Consider the following 21,165-nt stretch of genomic DNA (forward strand, 5'->3'; position numbering starts at 1 on the left):
AAATCTTATACAGCACCCCAATTTTCTCCTGTCGCCTTACAGCCTCAACAAGTGAATTAGTTGCCACTACTACATTTTTCCGACAGAGAAAATCCCGGATTTGAAGGAATTTAAAAAAATTAAATTTAGGCAAGTTGTATTGTCTCACAAGATCTACATAAGACAAAGGAAGGCGCCCTGTTTAAAAAAAAAATCCCCTATTTGTACAATGCCTTTATTCCTCCAGCCAAGTGCATATCTATCCCAAAATATAGGGGGGAGAATCTTCAAAGCAATCGTAGGCGTATAGTAAGATAATCTCTCCAATAAACATAATTTACGTATTCTCTTCCACACTTTAAAAGCAGCTTCCAGTACTTTAAACCTCGTCCTTTTAAAGTAACTGCCATCAATTTCTTTGAAAAAACATTGTCTTGCCTCAGATCCCAACAAATTCTGAAACATTGAAGGGGCCTCTGCTGTGTTAGCAACGTCCTCTCCCGTCAATAATACCTGCATCTTTAACAAAAAGCACACCTAAAAGTAAAGAGCAAAATGAGGAATTGCGAGGCTACCTCTCTCAATTGGTAGTGTCATAAATCTGATAGTCCGCCTAGGTTTGCCGAGGGTCCAAAGAAACTTGGCACACAGAGATTGAAGGTGTTGAAGTTGGGCCCCTGATACTTCCAAAGGAATGGATCTAAATAAATATAAGACCTTAGGTAGGATATTCATTTTTATAATATTGCTTCTACCTATTAATGTGAAGTGTAATCGTCCCCAACTGTCTGCCGAATCCTTAATACTACGTATCAGCGCTATCCAGTTGAAGTCTACCACTTCAGACATTGAAGTCCTAATTTTAATACCCAACTATGTCACTACTCTTAACACCCTGGCATCCTCCAGTACAATACTGTCAGTGCATAGCATTTGTGTCTTAGTGACATTAAGTTTATAGCCAGATACCTGACCAAATTCTAATGCTAAACGCTCAATCTATTGAAGTACAGAAGAAGGATCAGCCGAGGTCACAGATATATCGTCTGCATAGGCAAAAACTGAAAATGGAATATCATGTACAAAAAAGGGCTTGATCAAAGAACTATTACCCAATTTTTCAACAAACGGAATAATATATAAAGCAAACAAAAGTGGCGAGCAAGGGCAACCTTGCTTGGTGCCGCTTGTAGTTCTAACTGAGTCTGATAGTAAGCCCATTGCAGCAATCTTAGCGACCGGTGAAGTGTACAGTACCTGTAAGGCAGTCAAAAACCCTTTCACAAAACCAACTCAAAGCATCAATTTCCACATGTATTCCCACTCCACCCGGTCGAGTGCTTTCTCCGCATCCAATAAAATTAGCACTAAATCCCGTTTCTCCGCCTGAGCTACGTCAAAAAGCGTCACCACTTTATTCACACGAGTGACTGTCCCTCGCGATGGTATAAACCCATGTTGATTTTCCGAAACTAGTGAGCTAATAATCTTTGACAGTCGATTAGCCAGGATCTTCGAGTATATTTTACAGTCACAATTTAACAGAGAAATCGGACGGTATGATCCGACCAATTCAGGATCTTTGCAGTTTTTGCTAAAAACCACAATAGTGGCTTCTGCCCAAGTTTTAGGGGCATATCCCGCCTGTGCAGCCCTAAAGGTAGTCAGCATTTCATCCTTCATTTGTTTAAAAAACTTCTTATAAATCTCCCCCGGAAGCTTATCCGGGCCAGCGGCTTTCCCTAATGCTAGACTATTAATCGCCATTTCTAACTCTTCCATTGTAATTGGACTGTCCAGTTGTTTCAACAGGATCTAAATATGGCGAAACCCCCTCCAGAAATACATTGTTATCCAAGACCGCTACTTCCTGTTGTGTATACAGTTCAGTGTAAAACGGATGAAAAATTGATAAAATCCCTTGAGGGTCCTGACACAATGTCCCAAACTTGTCTTTCAATGCCGCGATACACAGTGAGGTTTCTTTCATACGCAGCCATAGAGCCAGACACCTGCCAACTGTTTCCCCATACTCATGATTTTGCTTTTTATATACCAAGTATTTTCTCGCATTCTCGATGTCCCACATCCCATGAATGTTAGCCAGAGGTAAAAACTTATATCGTTGTGATATCCCCTGAGTTAATTTACCCTCCGCCTCGGGGCAGATATAGTTCCTGCATCTCTAGTTTGATTTTTCTTTGTTGGTATAGACCAAAACGTAATACTTCCCCCCTGACGCAAGCTTTAAATGTGTCCCAAACGGTTGCACTATGGGCAGAGTGTCTGTTAATATCAAAAAATTCCTTGGCCCAGCAGGACATATGTTCTCTAAAATTATCATTTAAGCAAAGTTTCCGATCAAATGAAAAAACTTTGGGTTGCACATTAAAGCAGGTGCCACTATTTCAAAAACAATTGGGGCATGGCCAGATGAAATCCTGGGGAATATTTGGACTGCAGCACCTACTAAAGAAGCCATAGATGCGAAGAAATAATGCAGCAGCACCAACTTTTTATGGGGAAAAGAATAAAAAGTGCACCCCGGATCCACAGGATTTAACTTGCCCCATGCATCAACCATTCCGTGATCGTTCAACAAGTTATATGAAGCATTAAAAACCCGTGGTTTACGACCTTTATATCTTAGTGGTCCCTCTGGCAATTCCGGATTAGTTAAATTGATATTTATATCCCCACAAATTAGCAACTGGGTTCCCCAAGACACTAACTCTAGATTTAGATCCTCTAAAAATACTGCCTCATCTAGATTAGACCCGTAAATAGTACACACTGTGTATTTACTGCCCTCAAACCCACACTCAGCTATTGCCCATCGGTCTAACTTATCTGCCAAACATCGGTCCGTAATCTGTACATTGGCTTTAGCTGAAATCGCAACTCCATGGATCATTGAGGACTGCTGAGAGGCCACTACATGTGAGAACCCAAGTTCTTTTAAAATGTGCAGCTTACTCCAAGATATTTGCGTCTCTTGGAGACATACCAGATCAGGTTGAATAATTTGCAATTCAGCAGCTACCCTCTTCCAGTTATTGAGGCCTGAGACATTTAACAAACACATTTTTATCCCTTTAGAGACGATTATGGCACTGAGAAGAGACTCCAAATAAGTACCATAACCGATTTGTTATCATAATAAAACACACACCCCCTTCGAGACCATAACGGTACCTTATTTTTATTCTTCCTGTTTGTTACTGTGGATTTTTTCCCCTTTTTACCCCACCTAAGTGCCCCACCCATGCCCCCCCACCAGTGTCTACCCCCCCCCCCCACCCATGTAACAAGGCTTTAGGACCCATGGTCCGGCAGATGCAAGCTTCCGTGCTTCCCCTGCCCTTGCTTACGAACCCCTCCACATAGGGGAATGGGAGAAACCCCCCACCCGCCCACCCCCCGCCCCCTTCCCCGAGTTAGAGGGGAATACAATCACAAATTACTATGTAAAAGTTAGAAGGAAAAGAAGGAGTATAGAGTAAATCGCCAGTAACCTTGTATAACAGATTAACTAGGGGGCAGTAGCCCTAGATAGAGTTTAGAAACTCCTTTGCAGGCCCTTCATTAGTAAAAAATCAAGTACGATCATGAAAAATCACTTTTAACTTTGCCGGGTTCATTAAATATGCTTGAGCCCCTCTGACTTGATATTGAGTGATCAGCTGCCGAAGCTGCCAAAGGAGCTCAACTGTATGACGGCAGAAATCCGGCCTCACAAAAAATTCTAAATCTTCCCCCGCTCTTTTCTTATCCAGGTGTGCCAACTGAAAAACATCCTCTCGGGCCAAAAAACTATTAAATGAAATTAGAAAAGCCCTAGGTTTAGCATCAGCCTGACCAGCTCGAAGACGGATATTAAAAGGAAACCTATGAGCATGCTCATTCTCTCTGTCCCAGTCCCACCTGGTCAGTTCAGGTAATGCTTTTTTAAACAGTTCTACTATAAATCTATGCGGGTCCTGCCCTTCCTTCCCCTCCGGGATCTGGAGCACTCAAGTTATTCCTGCGTGTCCCATTCTCTATGTCCGCCATCTTCCATTGAGTATCTTCCCTCATGGACTGGATTGAGTCAGTCACAGCCTTTTGTTGTACCAGTTCGTCCTCTAAGTTAGAAATTTGTGTTTCTACCTCGTTTAATCTTGAGACAAAATCAGCATGAGATTTAGTCAATCGCATAACCGAAATTTACAATTTGCGGCAAAGATGTTTGATTCTCTGACTCTCCTTGCGAGTTTCATCCTGATGGGACATAATCGATTGATAAATTAACGAGAGAGAGAGAGGTCTTCTCCAGCATTTTGTACATGGTCCGCCGTTTGCTGTGCTTTTGCCATATCCCCCTTACTGGCATTCAACTCCAATTTGTTCCGAACAGTGTGAGGGCTACTCTCTGTGAGTTCCCCGGACTCCTCCAGAAACAGACTGCTATGGTCACTCTAGTCAACCACACTCATCTGTACAGCATATTGGGAAACCAAATCCTCACAGGACAAAGTAGATCTCTCTGACAAGGAGAAAAAGTCCCCTTATTCCGCGTCATGTAAGTGTGTTTGGTCATCTCCAAGAGAGTTTGCTGACAAATTAGGTTGTTGAATGCCGCTAACGGCCCGCACTCTATCCCTCCACTACCTCCAATGGCTCCGCTGATATCCTCAGAGACAGTAGGGGTGCCTTGTGAACTCCCTACTACAGTATTTAACTGGGGTCCCGTGGTAGCAGGCATGACGTCCTCCCGTATTGCTGGGTTCAAGGTTAAATGCGGCTTTTCAACATTAGGAGGACCCCCATCAATCATCTCAAAAGAGTCGAAGCCCCCCCTCCAAGGTATGCGCAACCTTTTTTCCCTTCCGCTTATCCTTCGCTGCGGAGAAAATTGCTGGTATCTTTTTTTTTTTTCCATCACATCCACCTTAGGTCTTGCCACAGCGACGTCAGTTTTACCCGGCTTGCCCAGGTTAGTCAGGTTGCCCTGAGTTTTCTCTCTCACCTCGGCGTGCGCCTCTCCACATTCAGCATTCTCCCTCGAGCTCTGCGACGATTCCAGTCCTCCTTCACGTTCACAGGACAGCTTCCAGGTGTACCGTATCCTGCCTGCCTGAAATGCCCACCGGCTGCGTCGGCACCTGCTCAGCCCCGCTGCGAGTTCCAGTAATACTTCCAGCATCGACCTTCCGCGACTGTCGGCGGCAAACACCTCGTATTCTCGGACCAATTACATCCGGCGAGTGTCAAGATAACTCAGTCCACAAGCTTTTGAAAATTTATAGCACACTGCTAAGGCGCCAAAGCATATCTCCAACTCGCTTCTCACTTCCAGCATCAGTTTCGCAAGGTCAGGCAGGAGCGGTCAGCTTACACATCCACTGCTGCGGATGCCATCTTGCCTCTCCAAGCTCTTTTCATTAGCATTATTTGAAATGTTGCAAATATATTTTAAAAATTGTGTAACAGTTCTCCAATTCAATTACGCGAAACCAAAAATTGTAAGTTACCTGTCTTTCTTTTACTTAGGATTTATTGATGTTGTTTCTTTCTTTAGAAAATTGCAGCTAGCCAGCAGTTGGCTGAGTCTTCAGCGAGTAAGGACCATACTCCAGTACTATTTGCTGAAATACAACAGCCTGTGCTTTCAGGTATATAAATTATGTATATTTTTATCATTAGATAAAAATTGTCTGCTTGTTGTATCAATTTCTTTGTGCTTTTTTTGTATATACTGTACTTTTGCAGGGTGTAACAGGGCAGTAAAGAAAATAAATAAGAAGTTTTGACCTCCTTTTTTATAGTATGTAGGCTGGCCTTCCTTCAAAATACCCTACAAATGTAGCACACTATTTTATTGATCTAATTTAGTTTCTTTTGAACCTCTTACATTGTGCCTATTATCAGATATGCACTGGCTGTTATAATGGTGAAACAAGGAAAGTTCCTTTGCTATAGCAGAAACGTATAAAAATATGGTCTACTAAAAATGTGGATAAATTAAGGAGACCGAATGATTGGTCCCTATCCTACTAACATGCACAAAGTTCACTTCACAAAGATGGCATCTACGGCTTATGAATGAGATAGGTATCAAAAGAATGGGTGAAATGTTGGTATTTTGTTGGAAGACCATTGCATAACTTCAAAGTTGTCACAATAATAAGAGATTTTTAATATTACAGACAACCTTTGTACCCTTTCTTGTTCATTATGCCTTAGGATGACTTGAAAGCAGATCCTGAAGGAGTCCAATTAAAGAAGGAGGTTTATTCTGAAACCCCAACAAAGGTTGTGGCTCTTTCATAGCAAAAGGCTACATGTGAGATTGTGCTTGCTATAATCGCAGATCACTAGCCAAACCAGAATCCACAGTAGGGTGTAGGCCCATCTTTATACATGTTCTTAAACATTGTGGTGCACTCTCTTTGGCAATAGTAGGAAAGCTTAAAGTGTATATTTTGAACAGTAATTGTTGCCGAAATTGTCAATTAGAAAAAGTAAATTTACCAACCTCTTCCTTTGTAAAGTAATCTCTAAACTACACATTGTAGTCTTGTAAGAAAGTCGAATGCCCCTCAACACCTTTATTGAGTTGTTAACTTTCCCTTTTCCCATGATCTCTGAACGTCTTGGGTAAGAGAATAAATCACGCTGAATGGGCATTACATAGTGGTACATAATACTACATCCGCAGCACACATGCTTCAACGTTAACATTTCGGACAACCAGAGCTGAAAAAGAATGCTGTGTGTGTTTGTTCAGGAGTTCCTAGAGCTTCTCTGCAAACAATTTAAAATATGTCGAATTCAGTTCGAAACCTTATTTTGGCTTGCTTGAGCATATCCCTGACTGTACGTATTGTTATCAATATAATATTATGTGGTTTGTAAAGAAATAGAAAAATTGCCAAGACTAATTCCAGAGACAAGCTAAGTGTAGGTAAATGTGTATATGTGCATGTTCATGTAGGTGTGTATGTTTGCATATGTATGCCAACAGTCTGGGCATGGGTGTTCATTCTGCTCTTGGATACCAGATTTTGTTTTCTCTGTTGTGTGAAATATTTCTTCTTGGCATTCAAGACTTTGTTGTGATTTCTTTTTGTCAATACCTATCACTTTATTATATGTCCTGTGCTTCATAAGTTGGTGCATTTGGTCTTTCTTTGTCAAAATCTACCATTGTCATGATTGTAGTAGACAAATTGGTGTAATTCTCTTACCTAAAATTCTTCAGGGTCTACACTCCTCAGAGCTCAATGTACTGACCTTTCCACACAATCATACTCTAGTGCAGTAATCTGTTTACTTGATAAAAATGTAACCATCATTTTATTTAAATATAAAATTGTGAGTGCATTCCTCTGATATTTGCAGCATCCTAATGCAGTGATATGTTCTTGTGTTGTTCTTGCTGAGAGTTGTGTACATGTAGAATCCTGAAAGTATCTTGTATTTCTAATAAATGCTGGTGTCATCATATATTGGAAGCTGCTTAGTTTTACCAAGGTATCATGTTAAATGTCTGGAACAAGCCTATTTTGAAAAAAGTATGAAATGACTCCAGATGTATATATTGCATTTGCCTTGTTGTAAAAATATCCCAGTGTGATCTTTGAGCTAAATATGTTTTTCTTTTAATTAGCAGAGTATTTTGAACTGGTTCTGTTTTCTTTAATTAATTACATGACATGCTTGTCTAGTGCTATTCCTGTTTTATGTATTTTAGCTTTATATTTGACTTTTGTTGTAAATAAAAACCTTGTTCTCCTCCAGGATAATCTACATTCTAATCCTAATCACTGAAAATGTTCACCCACATGTTCATAAAAAAAAAACTGGTGTTGAATGTGGAAATTGTGTAACTATAAATAAAAATATTTCAAGAAAATTAACTCAAATCTTTTCAAATGAACGGTTAAAGTTAACAGGAAGAATATAGCCTAGCAGGGTGCAGCCTGAAAGACTGGGTAAACTGATGCTTTTCCTGTAGAGTATAGTACACCACCAGTATCCCAGCAAGCTCCTTTAGTGGCAGTTAAGCACGTTCTGTTTTCTGGCTCCTGGTGAGAGGATCCTGAAGCACTTAACTGTATGATTTTACGTTTTTTTTTCTTCTTTTAAAAACTTTCCAAACCTTCAAAAAACACTTTCACTCTGCGTCTTTAAGGACACAGTATATTTGTTCTGTTTTCTAACAAGAAAGAAATTATTCACAACATGACTTCCCTTTTTGTGATGTGTCCTGCTTTTGGAAGAATAAATAGCCAAACAGATTGTCACAGTACCCATATTGCGAGCCTTCCCAGCTCCCATCATCTAGGCTCATCAAAAGTTTGGCAAAAAATGTTCACCAAGATTTTGAAGGACAGGGTGAAGTTCAGACTGCATCTATTGCAGGACGAACTGCACGGGTATGAAGATTCAGTGTCTGGAATATCTAGGTGATGTGAAGAGGGATATCCATCTACCACAGCTTCTTACACAAGTTCCAGGGGTTGCTTGTGAGGGAGATGTAAAGATAGATCTCACAAGAAAAAATGTGGGAGCACACCACTTCAAGATCCATGATGTCAAAGGTAGGCTCAGTAACACACAGTCAAGACATCTCTCGATGTAAAAGGAAACAGACATGTTGGCATCAAAATCTGGGTAGACTATATTGAAGGCTTTTTTGACCGCAAAGATTGCATTGGCAACAAGAGAGACAACATCTAATTGATTTTCCATCTATATGTGTATTGGCTCCGCAAGACCTGAAAGTGGAGATTGATGCATATGATGGTTTCAGTCTACTCCAGGATATATTCTTCAGTTTCAAGCAGTCTCTCCACTGGTAATGCTATCTTATACCTCTGCTTTTAGATCGCATTCCCCAGAGCAGACGAATGGTCCACTTCTACTACCTGATGTAATATTCTCACCTTTTCCTCTGGATGTTCCTCAAACTGGGATGGATCCTCAGCCAACTTTACCTCCTACACAAACTGAGGGCCCAGTATCGCCACTTAAGTGTCAGGACCTGGTGCACTAAGAGGGAAATTTCAAACTTGGAGGACACTTTCCAGGCATCTTCACCAAAGGAGACATCGCCCTTCCAGGACTTGAAGGCGTACCATCTCGTTTCATCGTTGTTCAGGATCAAGATATTCAAGATTCTGCACAGGCAGAAATTTCACTGGTTTCCTCTCTGTCTTGGCAAAAACGTACATAGAAAAAGACTCCGTATTCTGGGTCCATGACGTTATTACCCATTACTGGGAGAACATTTTTAATCCACTAGATTTGGTTTGGGAACTTCAGCCGGCTTCCAAGATTCTGGTCCTCGAGTACCCGCTCACCAAATTCTGACATACTCGTCATATGTGTCTGTGTTTATTGTTAGCAATAGGCTTGTTTGCCAGCTGCACTGTCAAACCAAGACCTAGACACCATTAGCTAAGCAGTAGGTCTCGCTTATAAGTGAAAATTATTTTTCGGTCTCTGATGATTTTAAGCATTTATTAAATCAACATAAATGCACTTTGTTATAAATCCTTGCTCAAATTCAACAACCCACTAAATCGTTCTTAAATTCACCTACTTACCTATCTACAAGAAAACAGACACACAAATTCAACAATCAAATGCAAAACAAATTAAAAAAATAAACGCATTAAAAAGAAGACAGGCCACCACTTAAACTTAGTTTGCACACCTACAATTCAAAAATAAAATCAAACTATCCAGTAGTCAGCTGTCCATCCAGTTGCATTGTATATAGTCAATCACTGTCTTAAAGTTCCAACATAGCTTCTACGTTTAGAAGCGACGTGTTGGCCATCTTGAAGCAGTACAAACAATGGTACACAATGCGCAATACCTTTCTATGGTGGCTGCTCAGAAAACATCCCACTTGCCCTGCGTCTGAATGCCACAGATTTTCTTTGTTGTACTGATCCAAGATGGCCAGCATAATGCCATCTTGGACATTAAATCAATGATACACAACGGCCAATATCATTCCAAGATGGCTAACCAGTTTTGAATCAATAAGACGGTCTCTGGAGCTGCAGAAGGCTCTTACAAAAAAGAACATAAAGTTGAAGTTTTTTAAAAGTAAAAAATTTGAAACTTAAAGGACTGGCCCACAAACCCAGGCATGACGCAAACTCTTTTTAAGGTGAAAAACGGCAGCTATTAAAAGGCAATAGAGCAGGTGGCTAAAATGGGACAGCCTCTGCCATATGAGAAGAAAAATATGAATTACATCAAACAGACAAGAGGGCTTATCCATAGCTGCTCCATGTTTCTATTTTTTCCTATTTTTTATTTATTTATTAATTACAGCTGCACCTGTTGGGCTCTCTTGAGATGATCTTGCAAGGTTTATCACAGTGTAATTATGAAGTAATTAAACTATAAATAAGTACAAAATTGCAATTGACAAACCAATATAGACCCATCATTAAAAGGTGTCAACCGGGATTATCAAAGTGCAAATCTTCTACTCCCAGGGTTTGTCAGAGGGTGGGACCAACACTAAATCCTTGTCTACTGCAGTAATCTGTGAGATGCCTTGTAACTCAATGGCAGTTTACAGATTTTAAAGCCGTGTAGTAACAGTCTACCATTAAATCTACCATCTATTGGCTTTAACATATGTTTTTCACAATAAATGTCAGACCTACTGTTTCTGTGATTTTTATCAACAGATCAGGCCTAATACTTTTTCAAAGTAACCAATCCGGCCTACATCCTTTATCATTGGAATGTCACCATCACTAACTCAGGCCTACTCTGTCTAAAATGAGCTTTTTTATAAGGTAGCCATAAGGCTAAAAGTCACCAAAATAATTCAAAGTACAACTCCACTGTGAAGGGTCTTAGAAGGATTATTGTAATTGTATTCATATAGCGCTTGCTACCCTTGATGAGCTCTTGACGTTCTTTTCTCCGAGTAGCATGCTACTCCAGAACCCAAAGTGGATTAATGGTGGATTAGTATAGCAGTTATCACGTTACAAATCCTACTCTCCATGCGTTTTTGTCGAGTGGAAAACCAAAAATAAAAAACCTGGCCTCCTACGTTAACCTTGGAGATTTCATGTAACAAAATATCTGTCTGCAACCCTTAACACAGTATTATGACAATCCTTCCTTAAATGCCTATTGACCTTAACAAACGCTTTTCACAATAGAGTAGCCAGGCTTGCTGATTTTGTTGTTACGTTTCATATTGAACAGGTTAGATCTATAGCATCTGACACAAATCATCATTGGCTTGTCACTATAACTTACTGATTTCTGCATAAGCTTTTTCACAAAGCAAAGTTCAGGCATACAGCCAGAAAATATAAATATATACAGAATTAAAGTTAGCAGAACAGTATCCAAGCCCTCTCAAGTAGGTTAACAAAGAGCAAATCGTCAACCACCAACTTTTCACTGACTGCGAAGCCAACCACAAATCCCTTGCTTATTGCTGTAACATTGGATAACTGATGTCAAAACGGAGTGTCTTCAGGAATGAACATTGTGGAGACTCACAACTTATGTCCAATCAATTCTGGATTAAGAATCTGAATATGGGGGAAATCAACATTTTAGTTGGAGCGAGTAGGCAAAACAATTTGACAGTTCGTAAAATGGCATAACAAGAATTCCCAAAGTGCAAATCTTCTACCCCTAGGATTTGTTACAGTTGTTACCAAGTCCAAAACAGATACTACTACAGTAATCAGTGAGCAGCCCTGCAACAAAAGGTTTAACACTGTAATGATAATCCTTGTTTAACAGTTTATTTGGTTTCTTCAATTATATTTACAATAAATGAGGCAGACCTACTGCCTTTGTCATAACGTTTCATTATGGGTACATCATGCCTAAAGACTTAATTGCCCTGTCACTATTACCAGCTCACTCCTGCTGTATTGAGCACATGCTTCCCACACGGCAAAAAGTGCAATAGAGGCACTGTTTTCAGTGGAGGCACATAAAGTCAAAATGTGTACTCTAGGGAATCAACTCCACTCTCAATGGTGTGTTTTTTAACCCCTTCGAGGCTGATGACGAGCTGGGCTCGTCATGGTGTAGCCTCCTCAAACACTGATGACGAGCCCAGCTCGTCATGAACAATGGGAAATGGGAAGATCCAGCACAGGAGAAAAATAACCACAGCAGCAATGTGGTTAAGCAGTTTTTCTGTTGCTTACAAGGTCTGGCGATAGCTGCCCTATAAAGTTTGACTAAAAAAGGTGAAACTACCAAAAAGGTTTGTGCAGGGGACACACTTAACGCATCACATTTCTAGTGATGTGCTGTTCATTAAAAAAAACCAGAAGAAAATACTACGATTTTTTTGTATGTTTCAGTCTTGGGGTTCTCATTAACATTTATAAATAATTCATATATCTTGCCACATATACAGTCACGTCAAACTTTGGAATTGGATAAAACATTGCTTTTAAATAAATGTAACAAATAATGCTCATGTAAAAGCAGGGTTATTTTCCCAATTTTTCTGTCTTCTGCTCATATATAGAGATATCAGTATATCATATATGCCTTGCTTATTTTTTTATTGCCCTCCTTTCAAACAAGTAAAAATAATTCTTCAATAGTCTTGCAGCCTCACACCGAACTAAAACTGCGTTGTTACTTTATTTATTTGCGGTTTTCTACTGTGTGCTCCACACCCAGCGGGGACCAGTGCACCTTACAAAGAAGAAACAGTTATTGGTTACAAAAGATGCATATTTAACCGCATCGCTGCTGCTGCGATTTTTGCGCTGTGCGGCTTTTTTCGATTTACCGCGTTACATGACGAGCTCAGCTCGTCATCAGCACACGCCACCCGTGGCTGATGACGAGCTAAGCTCGTCATCAGCAGCGAAGGGGTTAAGTCAGTGTGAGCATTCTGAGCAGTGCCTCTGGAAGTATGGGAATCTGCTGAAATTTTTGTTTTTGCATAATTATGAATTTACCACACAACAAAACAAAATTGTTAGCTCAAGATCAAAAGGTTAAAAAAACATGGTGACATGTTTGTATATAATGGAAGGCCAATTGCAAAGGTTCTGTTATTGAGATAACATTTTTGCTCATACTGTATTGCAAAAATGACAAAATAATGAAGTAATACTTTCAAAAGTGACCTGCGTTATGCAACATCATTTTCCTTTTCTTGCTACATAATTTAGTCAACCCTGCTGCATAAATTGGTACTCCCCTTCTTGTTTTTAGAGCTCGCCTGCTGATGCGCTTGCGCATAGCTGGCGAAGCTCTATTGTGGCTTATCCAGAGTTTAACCACTGGCGATTCCACTGGCGATTCCATGCAGTGCATGTGCTTTTTAGGTCAATGCGCAAGCGCAAAGCCCTAAAAAGCGCATGCACAATGCCACCAGCCGCCTGCCTGCCTGCCTCGCATTACCACATCAAAGGCAGCCCTCCCAGCGCATTTCTCACCCCCTAATTATTAACGGCCGGCAGGCCGTGTCTCCTTTTATGCTCTCTGATGCCGTGTCTCTCGTTTCTCCTCCCCCCAGTGTACTTTTTTTAAAACTTGTTTTATTTCAAGCTAGTCAGTCGTTGCTTGTTTATTTTTAGAAACAACGTAAATAACAGTTGTAACTATTATCCAATGTAATGGTACCCGATTTATAACTGGAAGGCTATGCTGACTTTGTGAGACTTGTGTGTGCAGATCACTGCATATTTCCTCAGTAAACCTTGTACCCGAGCCATCTTTGTTGTGAGGACTCATCTCTGCTCTGACTGTTATTTGACGCTTTGTTTTCTTATCGTTGTAACCATGAAGTTGGCAGATGCTGAACGAAGTAGCTAATATTTACCCAGCGTGTTTTGAAGGTATAATGACTCATTGTTGTGACTGCCTCCATCATCAAGGCACAGAGTATTTACTGTCCTACGTTGTGTGACTGATAACCTCTGAAGCTGCCGAGGGTGTCCTTGGCCAGTCTACAGAAACTAACACAAAAGAGCAGGGATTGTACAGTCCCATGAGCGTTCACATTGCTGATTTGTGCTACCACAAGGCACGCTGTCCAGGGCATACTGTCGGCCTTTGTGGCTACTATTTTGGTTGGTCTAGATTGCTTCTTGGTCGGTCCGGTGCCCTGTTTGTATCATCGTCTCTTCAGATGTTGGCTCACCCACATCCCGCCTGTCCACTGTTGCACTCCCATGGACACCCATGTACCTGGCTACAGGTGGGTATGGTCGGGTCTGGGCATAACGTACCTGGCCGTCGCTCTTCTCAAAACATAAATATATGCCTTTGGGAAGTGTCACCATCTGGCACTGGGCTTACAGAAGACAGCAGTGCCTGCCTGTGGCCATGTGAACTTTAGACTATCTGTGATTGGCCATGGGAACTGATAATAGGCACCAGGAACCTGGGAGCTTCTCCTACCAGGCACCTGAAGCTAGACAGATACACGGGGATTGTTTGCATTATGGGCAAGTAAAAACTTGTAATACTTACTACCTTGCACGTAAAATAAAAATATCTATGACTGGACTTGTGGAGACGTGTAGTAGTGGTAAAATTAGCATTTTAGCTTGTGTGTGGAATGTCTGTCTACAGGGGCCACAGAGACTACGAATTTATGCTTTATTTAAGGAATGTGTATCACCCCAGTCACTCTGAAAGTGCATTTTGATTAATGTTATTATCGCAGTGTTTTTAGGTGATAACAATTTATTAAATACTTTTGTGTGTGAGCTTCAGCGCAGACATTCAAAATCGTATCACGTTTTTTGTCCCCCTTTAGTTGCCCAGTGTGCTTTGACGTGCTTTGCGCTGCAAACAACATTTCTTCTAAAACTTCTAAACGGGAAAGCCTTTCCTGTAAGGATACTTGAAACCCTATGACATCTTGGATATTATTATTGACTTGTGTATTCTTTCGCGTTTGTTACATATTTACCCGTAACACTGAGGGCCGACACCATAAGAGATGGGATACCCACTGTTATTTAAACGGCTAGTTTGCGTTTGAGGAATGTGACTGGACATTTACGCTCATACTGCCAGAATCTCAGGACCGTAAGCTGCTTAATATTGCACTGCACGCACTGTGGTGGACCAGGCAGGGCGGTCCCTTTGCTACCAGTTGGACGTTATTAGCACTGTCCATTGATTTGGGTTGTTCAATGAACGTTACAATTGTATAATACATAGTTAGGTTTTGTTATGTTTTTCGCATAATAAATTCACATAAATTAAAAACAAATCATTTATAAGACCAATAGCTCAAACTTTCCTAATGCGAGCCCTATTGCATTTCCAATGCTTGTTTTCCATGTGGATGTCTTCGATGGAGCAGATGTTTATTTCTCCTTTTTAATTTTGTCCTGATACTATGGTGTAGTAAATGTGAACAGCGGTGTCTCCTCTGCTAAGGCAGAGGAGCACTGCCCCACTGTTCTTTGAGGAGTGGAAAAGGGAAAAATAAAATGACAATAACACAATGTATTATCATTTTATTTTTCCGTACTGAATCAGGGTTGTGGGGCTGGGCTGTCGTCACAGCCAGCAGGGGAGGAGTGGTTGGGGCACTTAGGTACGCATGACAGTTTGGCTGGCCTCCTTGGGTGGAGAACATGCACAGGCTCCCACTCCCTGTCTGAGCGCCGAACCACAGCGCTACGACCAATCTCGATTCTGCTGTTATGGGAGTTAGCTCTGATAATCAACTGACCTTCGAAGGGCACATAAATTCAATCACGTCTACCTTCTTCTTTACTATAAAACTTTTAGGAAAGATTTTCCTCTTTATTCCGAAAAACCTGCAAAAAACTATAATTTCCACGCTGATGCTCTCAAAAGTTTAATACACAAATACTCTTTTTGCAAATATCAGAAAGAAAAGTCTCAATAAGCTACAGGGCCTACAGAACTCCGGTGCTCACCTACTACTTGGCATATCTAAAAGAGAATCAGTCTCAGCTGCCCTTCCGCTCCTCCATTGACTAACTATTGAGGAGTGTATACAGTTTAAGGCACTGTGCATTGCGTCAGGGCTCTTCATGGGGGAAGACCCCCAATTTTTTAAGTTTAGGTTCCGTTGGTACATTCCGTCAAGATCCCTGCGCTCCGAATCAGCATATAATATTGTCCCTAGAGCAAAAAAGAGCACAATGGGGTGGGAGAAGTTTCATAGGCAGCACTTCCCTTCTCTGGAACAGCATTCACTTATTCCTAAAAAAGGAAACAGACCTCCTCTCTTTTAAGAAAAAAATTAAAAACTTGGCTCTTCAATCTATAGGGAGCATCTTAGCCACGGCCAGCCTCTTAACCTTAGCCAACCCTGTTAGCAAGCTTGCACGCCTAGACACCCCAGTGTAGTAGTGCACATTTATTATAAATCATTCCATGCTGGTGACAGCAGCGTCATGATTGACTTAGGTGAGCCCATGTATGCTTCCTGCTTTCAGCAGGAACTGAAGAGGGCGGAGGTGAGGCGGCAGCCGACAGCCAGGTAAATTACTTTTATTTATTTTTCCACCCCCCAGCTCCGGCCCCACCCATACTACTCGGTGGCACCCGCCACTGATGGTGAAGGGTATGATGAAGTAGTACATCTTGTCCAGGGCTAAAGGTTTCTGGGATAGGATATGAGGGATGTAGGAGAGTAGGGTCTGCAATCCTATGATCACCCGGACTTTTTGCTTTTGTTTCACTGGTTTACGACTTTCTCGGGCTGTGGGCCTGCTAATCAGACCCACAGCCTAGCTGTTCTCTCTCTAAATTGATGCGTGTACCTTAGGTGCATTACCCAATTGGAACTGGGCCACCCTGTCAGACCCTGTAACTCAGGGCATCGGTGTACCCAGGGCCTACCAGGGGCTGAAGCATGTATTATGCCACCCCTGGATGGCCATCTAAATCTGACACAACTGGCTGCACGACAGCTGGGGCAACGTAGCGTACCCGTTCGTTGCTTTAGGTATAGTAGCCCTATATCTAACCGTACAATGGACACCCGAGTTCCTATCAGTCACTCCTATGGCAGGCCTTGACAATCCTGAAGGCAGAGTGCTTGGAATCGTGTGAATTGGGTTCTGGCCCGAGCCGAGCCCGGTTGCAGCTTGCGGAACCAAGACCCAATGGCTGTTCCATGATAACGCGTACCATATCGGTAACTTCGGTATCGCGTTATCAAGACATGTCGAGTAAGGTGTCATACGAATCGGGATACTGCCCCCTCACCAATTCTGGCGACGAGGTTAGCATTCCGCCCTCCTAGAGGGACACGACATGTACGTAACTGTGAACCCCGGTTAAAGTTAACTAAAGCCTCAGCTCCACAAAATGGATGCTGCCACCACAGACACGAGTCTGACCTCCTGCTGCTGGGAGTCCTTCCAGCGAGGAGGGCTTGGACAAAGGGTTTCCTGTCAAGGGCGGTGTTCGCACCGTCCCAGACAGGGTTTGTGTATTATGGGTAGGTAGGGCTTTGCGAGAAGGTGACTGCGGAGTGGCACCCCGGTGCTCACTACGCATCTGCCGGTCAGAACCAGTTCCAGGGGCGCCAGCCCCTGGCCTGGGGAAAGTCCGGCAGGGTAGAGGGGTGTAACTACCCCCCTTCCTGGTCCCACCCTTAGGGCAGGACCTAGTCATGTACCCACCCCTTTCTTTAGGATAAAGGCCGGAGCGGGGACCCTTCCAGATTAGATCATCTTTGAATCAAGAACTACTTTCTACGAAAGGACATTCGAGACTCTTCTCAAGATTTCTCCCTTGTGACTAAGGAGTAGTCACCCTGCATCCGCAGGCACCATCTAAGAACTCTGCGGTTTGCTGCAAATCCTTCCTCAGGAATCCGACGGCCCAGCTCGACGAGAACCGGCTTCCCTGGCACCTCTGACCTCTACCCACGTCATCAGCTCAGCTGTGATCTGTGGGTGCGACGAGACCTCGAGGGACCGGCCATCATCAAAACCTGCTCGCTTTCTTAATCAGCACGACCATCGAAGTAATTCTCTGGTGAGTGCTCTGGGGTCCGAGAAGCCCCAACCCTGAGCTGCTCCAGCACCGAAGTGCAGTCTCCCAGCATCTCCACGATCTGCGTGGGGCCCTTCTGCTCGCTGCTCAGCACGTTGTCTGGTCACTAGCCGCTGGCTTGTGCCCTTCTTTGACGACATCCGACAACCAACGCTGCTGGTCTGGTTGCTCCAGACTGGCCTTTGCTTCCATCTTTGAGAGAAGCACCCCGGACCCTCCTGGTCCACTCAAGACGCCATTTTAGGCCCACCACGTGGCCCTGAAATCTGCCAAGGCTTGTTGCCCCAATCCTGGGCCCAGCGACGCCGACAGCATCAACCTTCGTGGGACAGCTCGCACCTCCATCCTGGTCGCCGACAACGCCTCCTGGTCCGTGAGACTGCAGAGCCTAGCGTCGCCCACTCACCTAGTCGAGGTGACGGCCAACCGGTGCCTTCCTGGTACCCTCTGACTACTGGCTAGTAGTACGAACTTGGTCCCCTCTGCTTTCAGGTATCAACGATCTCTGATCCAGGCTTGGATCTCTACGAACTATTCAGCACTGGTCGCCGGCCCGCAACTCCTTTTCTTCTGGCTCCTGGCTCGTCAGCGAAGACCCCGACGCCTGTAAGACTTGTGCAGCCGCAGCCCTCGTGGCTAGGTAACTTCGGCATTTCGGTGCCTGCATAGCCTCCTTACTCTAGGGTCCCGAGTTCCTCGCTTCCGACTTGCCTTATCGGGTCCGCCCGAGACCACTAAACTTTCTGTGTCCTCGGACACTTGTTTTAATTGTGCACTTGAAGTATTTTCCTAAGAGTTTTGGTTTGTGCTTAGCACCCTGTCCTCATAAAGAGTCCGGGGCTGTTGTGATTCTTAATAAATATTCTGTTTATTTTCATAACACTTGTGTGGTGTCCTTTCACTTGGGGTTCAAGGGGTATGTGATGGTATAACAGCTGGCTTAACACGCCCTCTAGAGTTTAGCCCGAAGACTGCTCGTATCCACGCTACTAGGATAGCTGGTATAAGGTTGACTTGCAACCAATCACCATAAGGGTCGTTTGGAACGATACATAGCGGTCGCTAGAATAGCGAACGCTGCATATCGGGCCAACTTCTCACATTGGTGGCAGCGGTTGGGATTTGAGCTTGCTGTTGTTTTACCACGCGTATCTTAAGAACATCTTGTGAAAGATCGCATAAGTACTCCAGGTACATATAACCTAGCTTAGAATACTCTGAGTTCTACTGAACCAGCTGTTGTAGCTCTTCAAGGCTTAGCACACCTTGGCTGCAACTCTTAGCAAGGGCTCAGTAGGTAAACCCATAGTGTAGGTAGGTGCATCACTTACACCACACTAGAAACAGCATGTCGGACAAAGGCGGAAACCCTGAGTCTCCCCTCGTGTCAGTCGACCTTCCACAGGTCACCTCCAGATATGCTGCGCTTAGCTTTCATGAGATGCGACAGATCTGTACGTCTCGAAAGATAAAGCAGGGTGCAAACCCTACCATTCCGTTTCTGATTGGTCTCTTGGAGACTTATGATGCCAGGAAGGCGGGTAACACCGACCCTTCTCATCCCGAAATGGAAATGCCTCCCCTCGAGGGAACCCGAGGTGACCCTGACCTTATCCATCTCTCCGCCGAGGGCGAAGAGGAGGACGAGGAACCAGAGACATCTGGGGACGAGGCAGACAAAGGTCCAGTCATAGTTAGTCAGCTAACTCAGGACAACTTAAGCCGGCACGAGATTGGTACTAGGAGACCCCTGGGGCCTCTCTCGGGCCAGCTTAACATTGGGAACGGACGAGTTAGGTCTCTGTCGAGAGGCTCTAACAGATCTGTTCGAACCAATGGCTCTCGAGGCTCTGCTCGAAGAGGGATGACATCGCCTCAGAGAAGAGTGTACGAAGCAAAGGAGCGGGAAGTCAATCAGCGGATCGAAAGGGAAGAACTTGCCCTAGCCAACGAGAGACTCGCCTTTGCTCGAGAGCAAGAGTTGAGTGGGACGATTCCCACTGGTGGCAGCATTCCCCCACGGGAACCCAGGAGTTTAGACACTAAGCACCTGAATAAGATAGTGCCCCCCTTTAAGCAAGGGGACGACATCCACAAATGGATTACTGCTTTGGAGCGGGCCTGCACTGTACAGTGCGTCCCCCAGAGTCAGTGGGCAGCTATCTTGTGGCTCTCCTTTGAAGGTAAAGGCAGAGATAAGCTCCTCACCACAAGGGTCGAGGACGCTAACAATTACCAGATCCTGAAGAACACACTGATTGACGGGTTTGGCCTAACCACTGAGCAGTACAGGTTGCTGTTCAGGGATACCCAGAAAACTCAGTCTCAGGACTGGTCTGATTTCGTTGATTGTGCCACTAAGGCTTTTGAGGGCTGGTTGCTGGGCAGTAAGGTTACTGATTACCAAGGATTGTATAATTTGATCATGCGAGAACAGATTTTAAACAATTGTCAGAACCAGTTGTTGCATCAGCACCTTGTCGACTCGGATCTGACCTCTCCCCAAGAATTGGGAAAGAAGGCAGACAGATGGGTCAGAACAAGGGTTAAGCAAAACCAGGGCCAGAACCAGGGTGGTCAGAAGAAAGCAGACCAGAAGGGTAAAGATTCGAAAGGGGAACAAACTGACCAGAAGTCTTCGACAGGTCCCCAACAACCCAAAGAGGGGGGGGGGGGTCAGGCTTCCCAGAAAAAGAAGAATCAAGAAGGTCAATCGAAAAGGTGGTGCCAATACTGTAAAAGTAAAACTCACTGGTTTAGTGAGTGCACCAAGAAAGGAGGGCAGACTCCTGCTACTGCAGCCCCTACGGCACCTGTGCCCCCTAGTACAGCCAGCAGTAGTAGTGCGCCTCCCAAGGGACTAGTTGGGTTAACCTTGGGTTCTGAGGGGTGTGACGGCTTAGCTGGTACACTCACTCAGGCTGTCCTTGTCTGTACAGGGGATGTGGATATATCCCCTGATGTCACTCCCAATACTTTGGGCAAATACCGACAGACGCCTTTAATAAATGGCAGAATGGCTCAGGCCTATAGGGACACTTGTGCCAGCGTCACCATGGTGACGCCTAACTTTGTGGACCCTGGACAGATCATGCCAGGTACAGAATTCCTGGTGACCAATGCCAGCAACGTCACTACCAGTCATAGTATGGCGATTGTTGCTTTCTC

At 43.6% G+C, this 21,165-nt stretch overlaps 1 protein-coding gene across 11 annotated transcripts in view; it reads left to right on the plus strand.

Moving 5' to 3' along the window:
• TAX1BP1 (Tax1 binding protein 1) overlaps positions 1 to 21,165 on the plus strand; it is an 804,469-nt gene that overhangs the window by 407,012 nt on the left and 376,292 nt on the right. For all 11 annotated transcript variants that reach the window (XM_086941702.1, XM_086941704.1, XM_086941697.1 and 8 more), the window contains one exon: positions 5,540 to 5,633. In XM_086941702.1, the coding sequence (XP_086797828.1) occupies positions 5,540 to 5,633 (94 nt within the window). The remainder of the gene's footprint in view (positions 1 to 5,539; positions 5,634 to 21,165) is intronic.

Source organism: Lissotriton vulgaris, chromosome 10 (assembly GCF_964263255.1).
Source record: "Lissotriton vulgaris chromosome 10, aLisVul1.2, whole genome shotgun sequence".
In the NCBI taxonomy this organism is placed as follows: Eukaryota; Metazoa; Chordata; class Amphibia; order Caudata; family Salamandridae; genus Lissotriton; species Lissotriton vulgaris.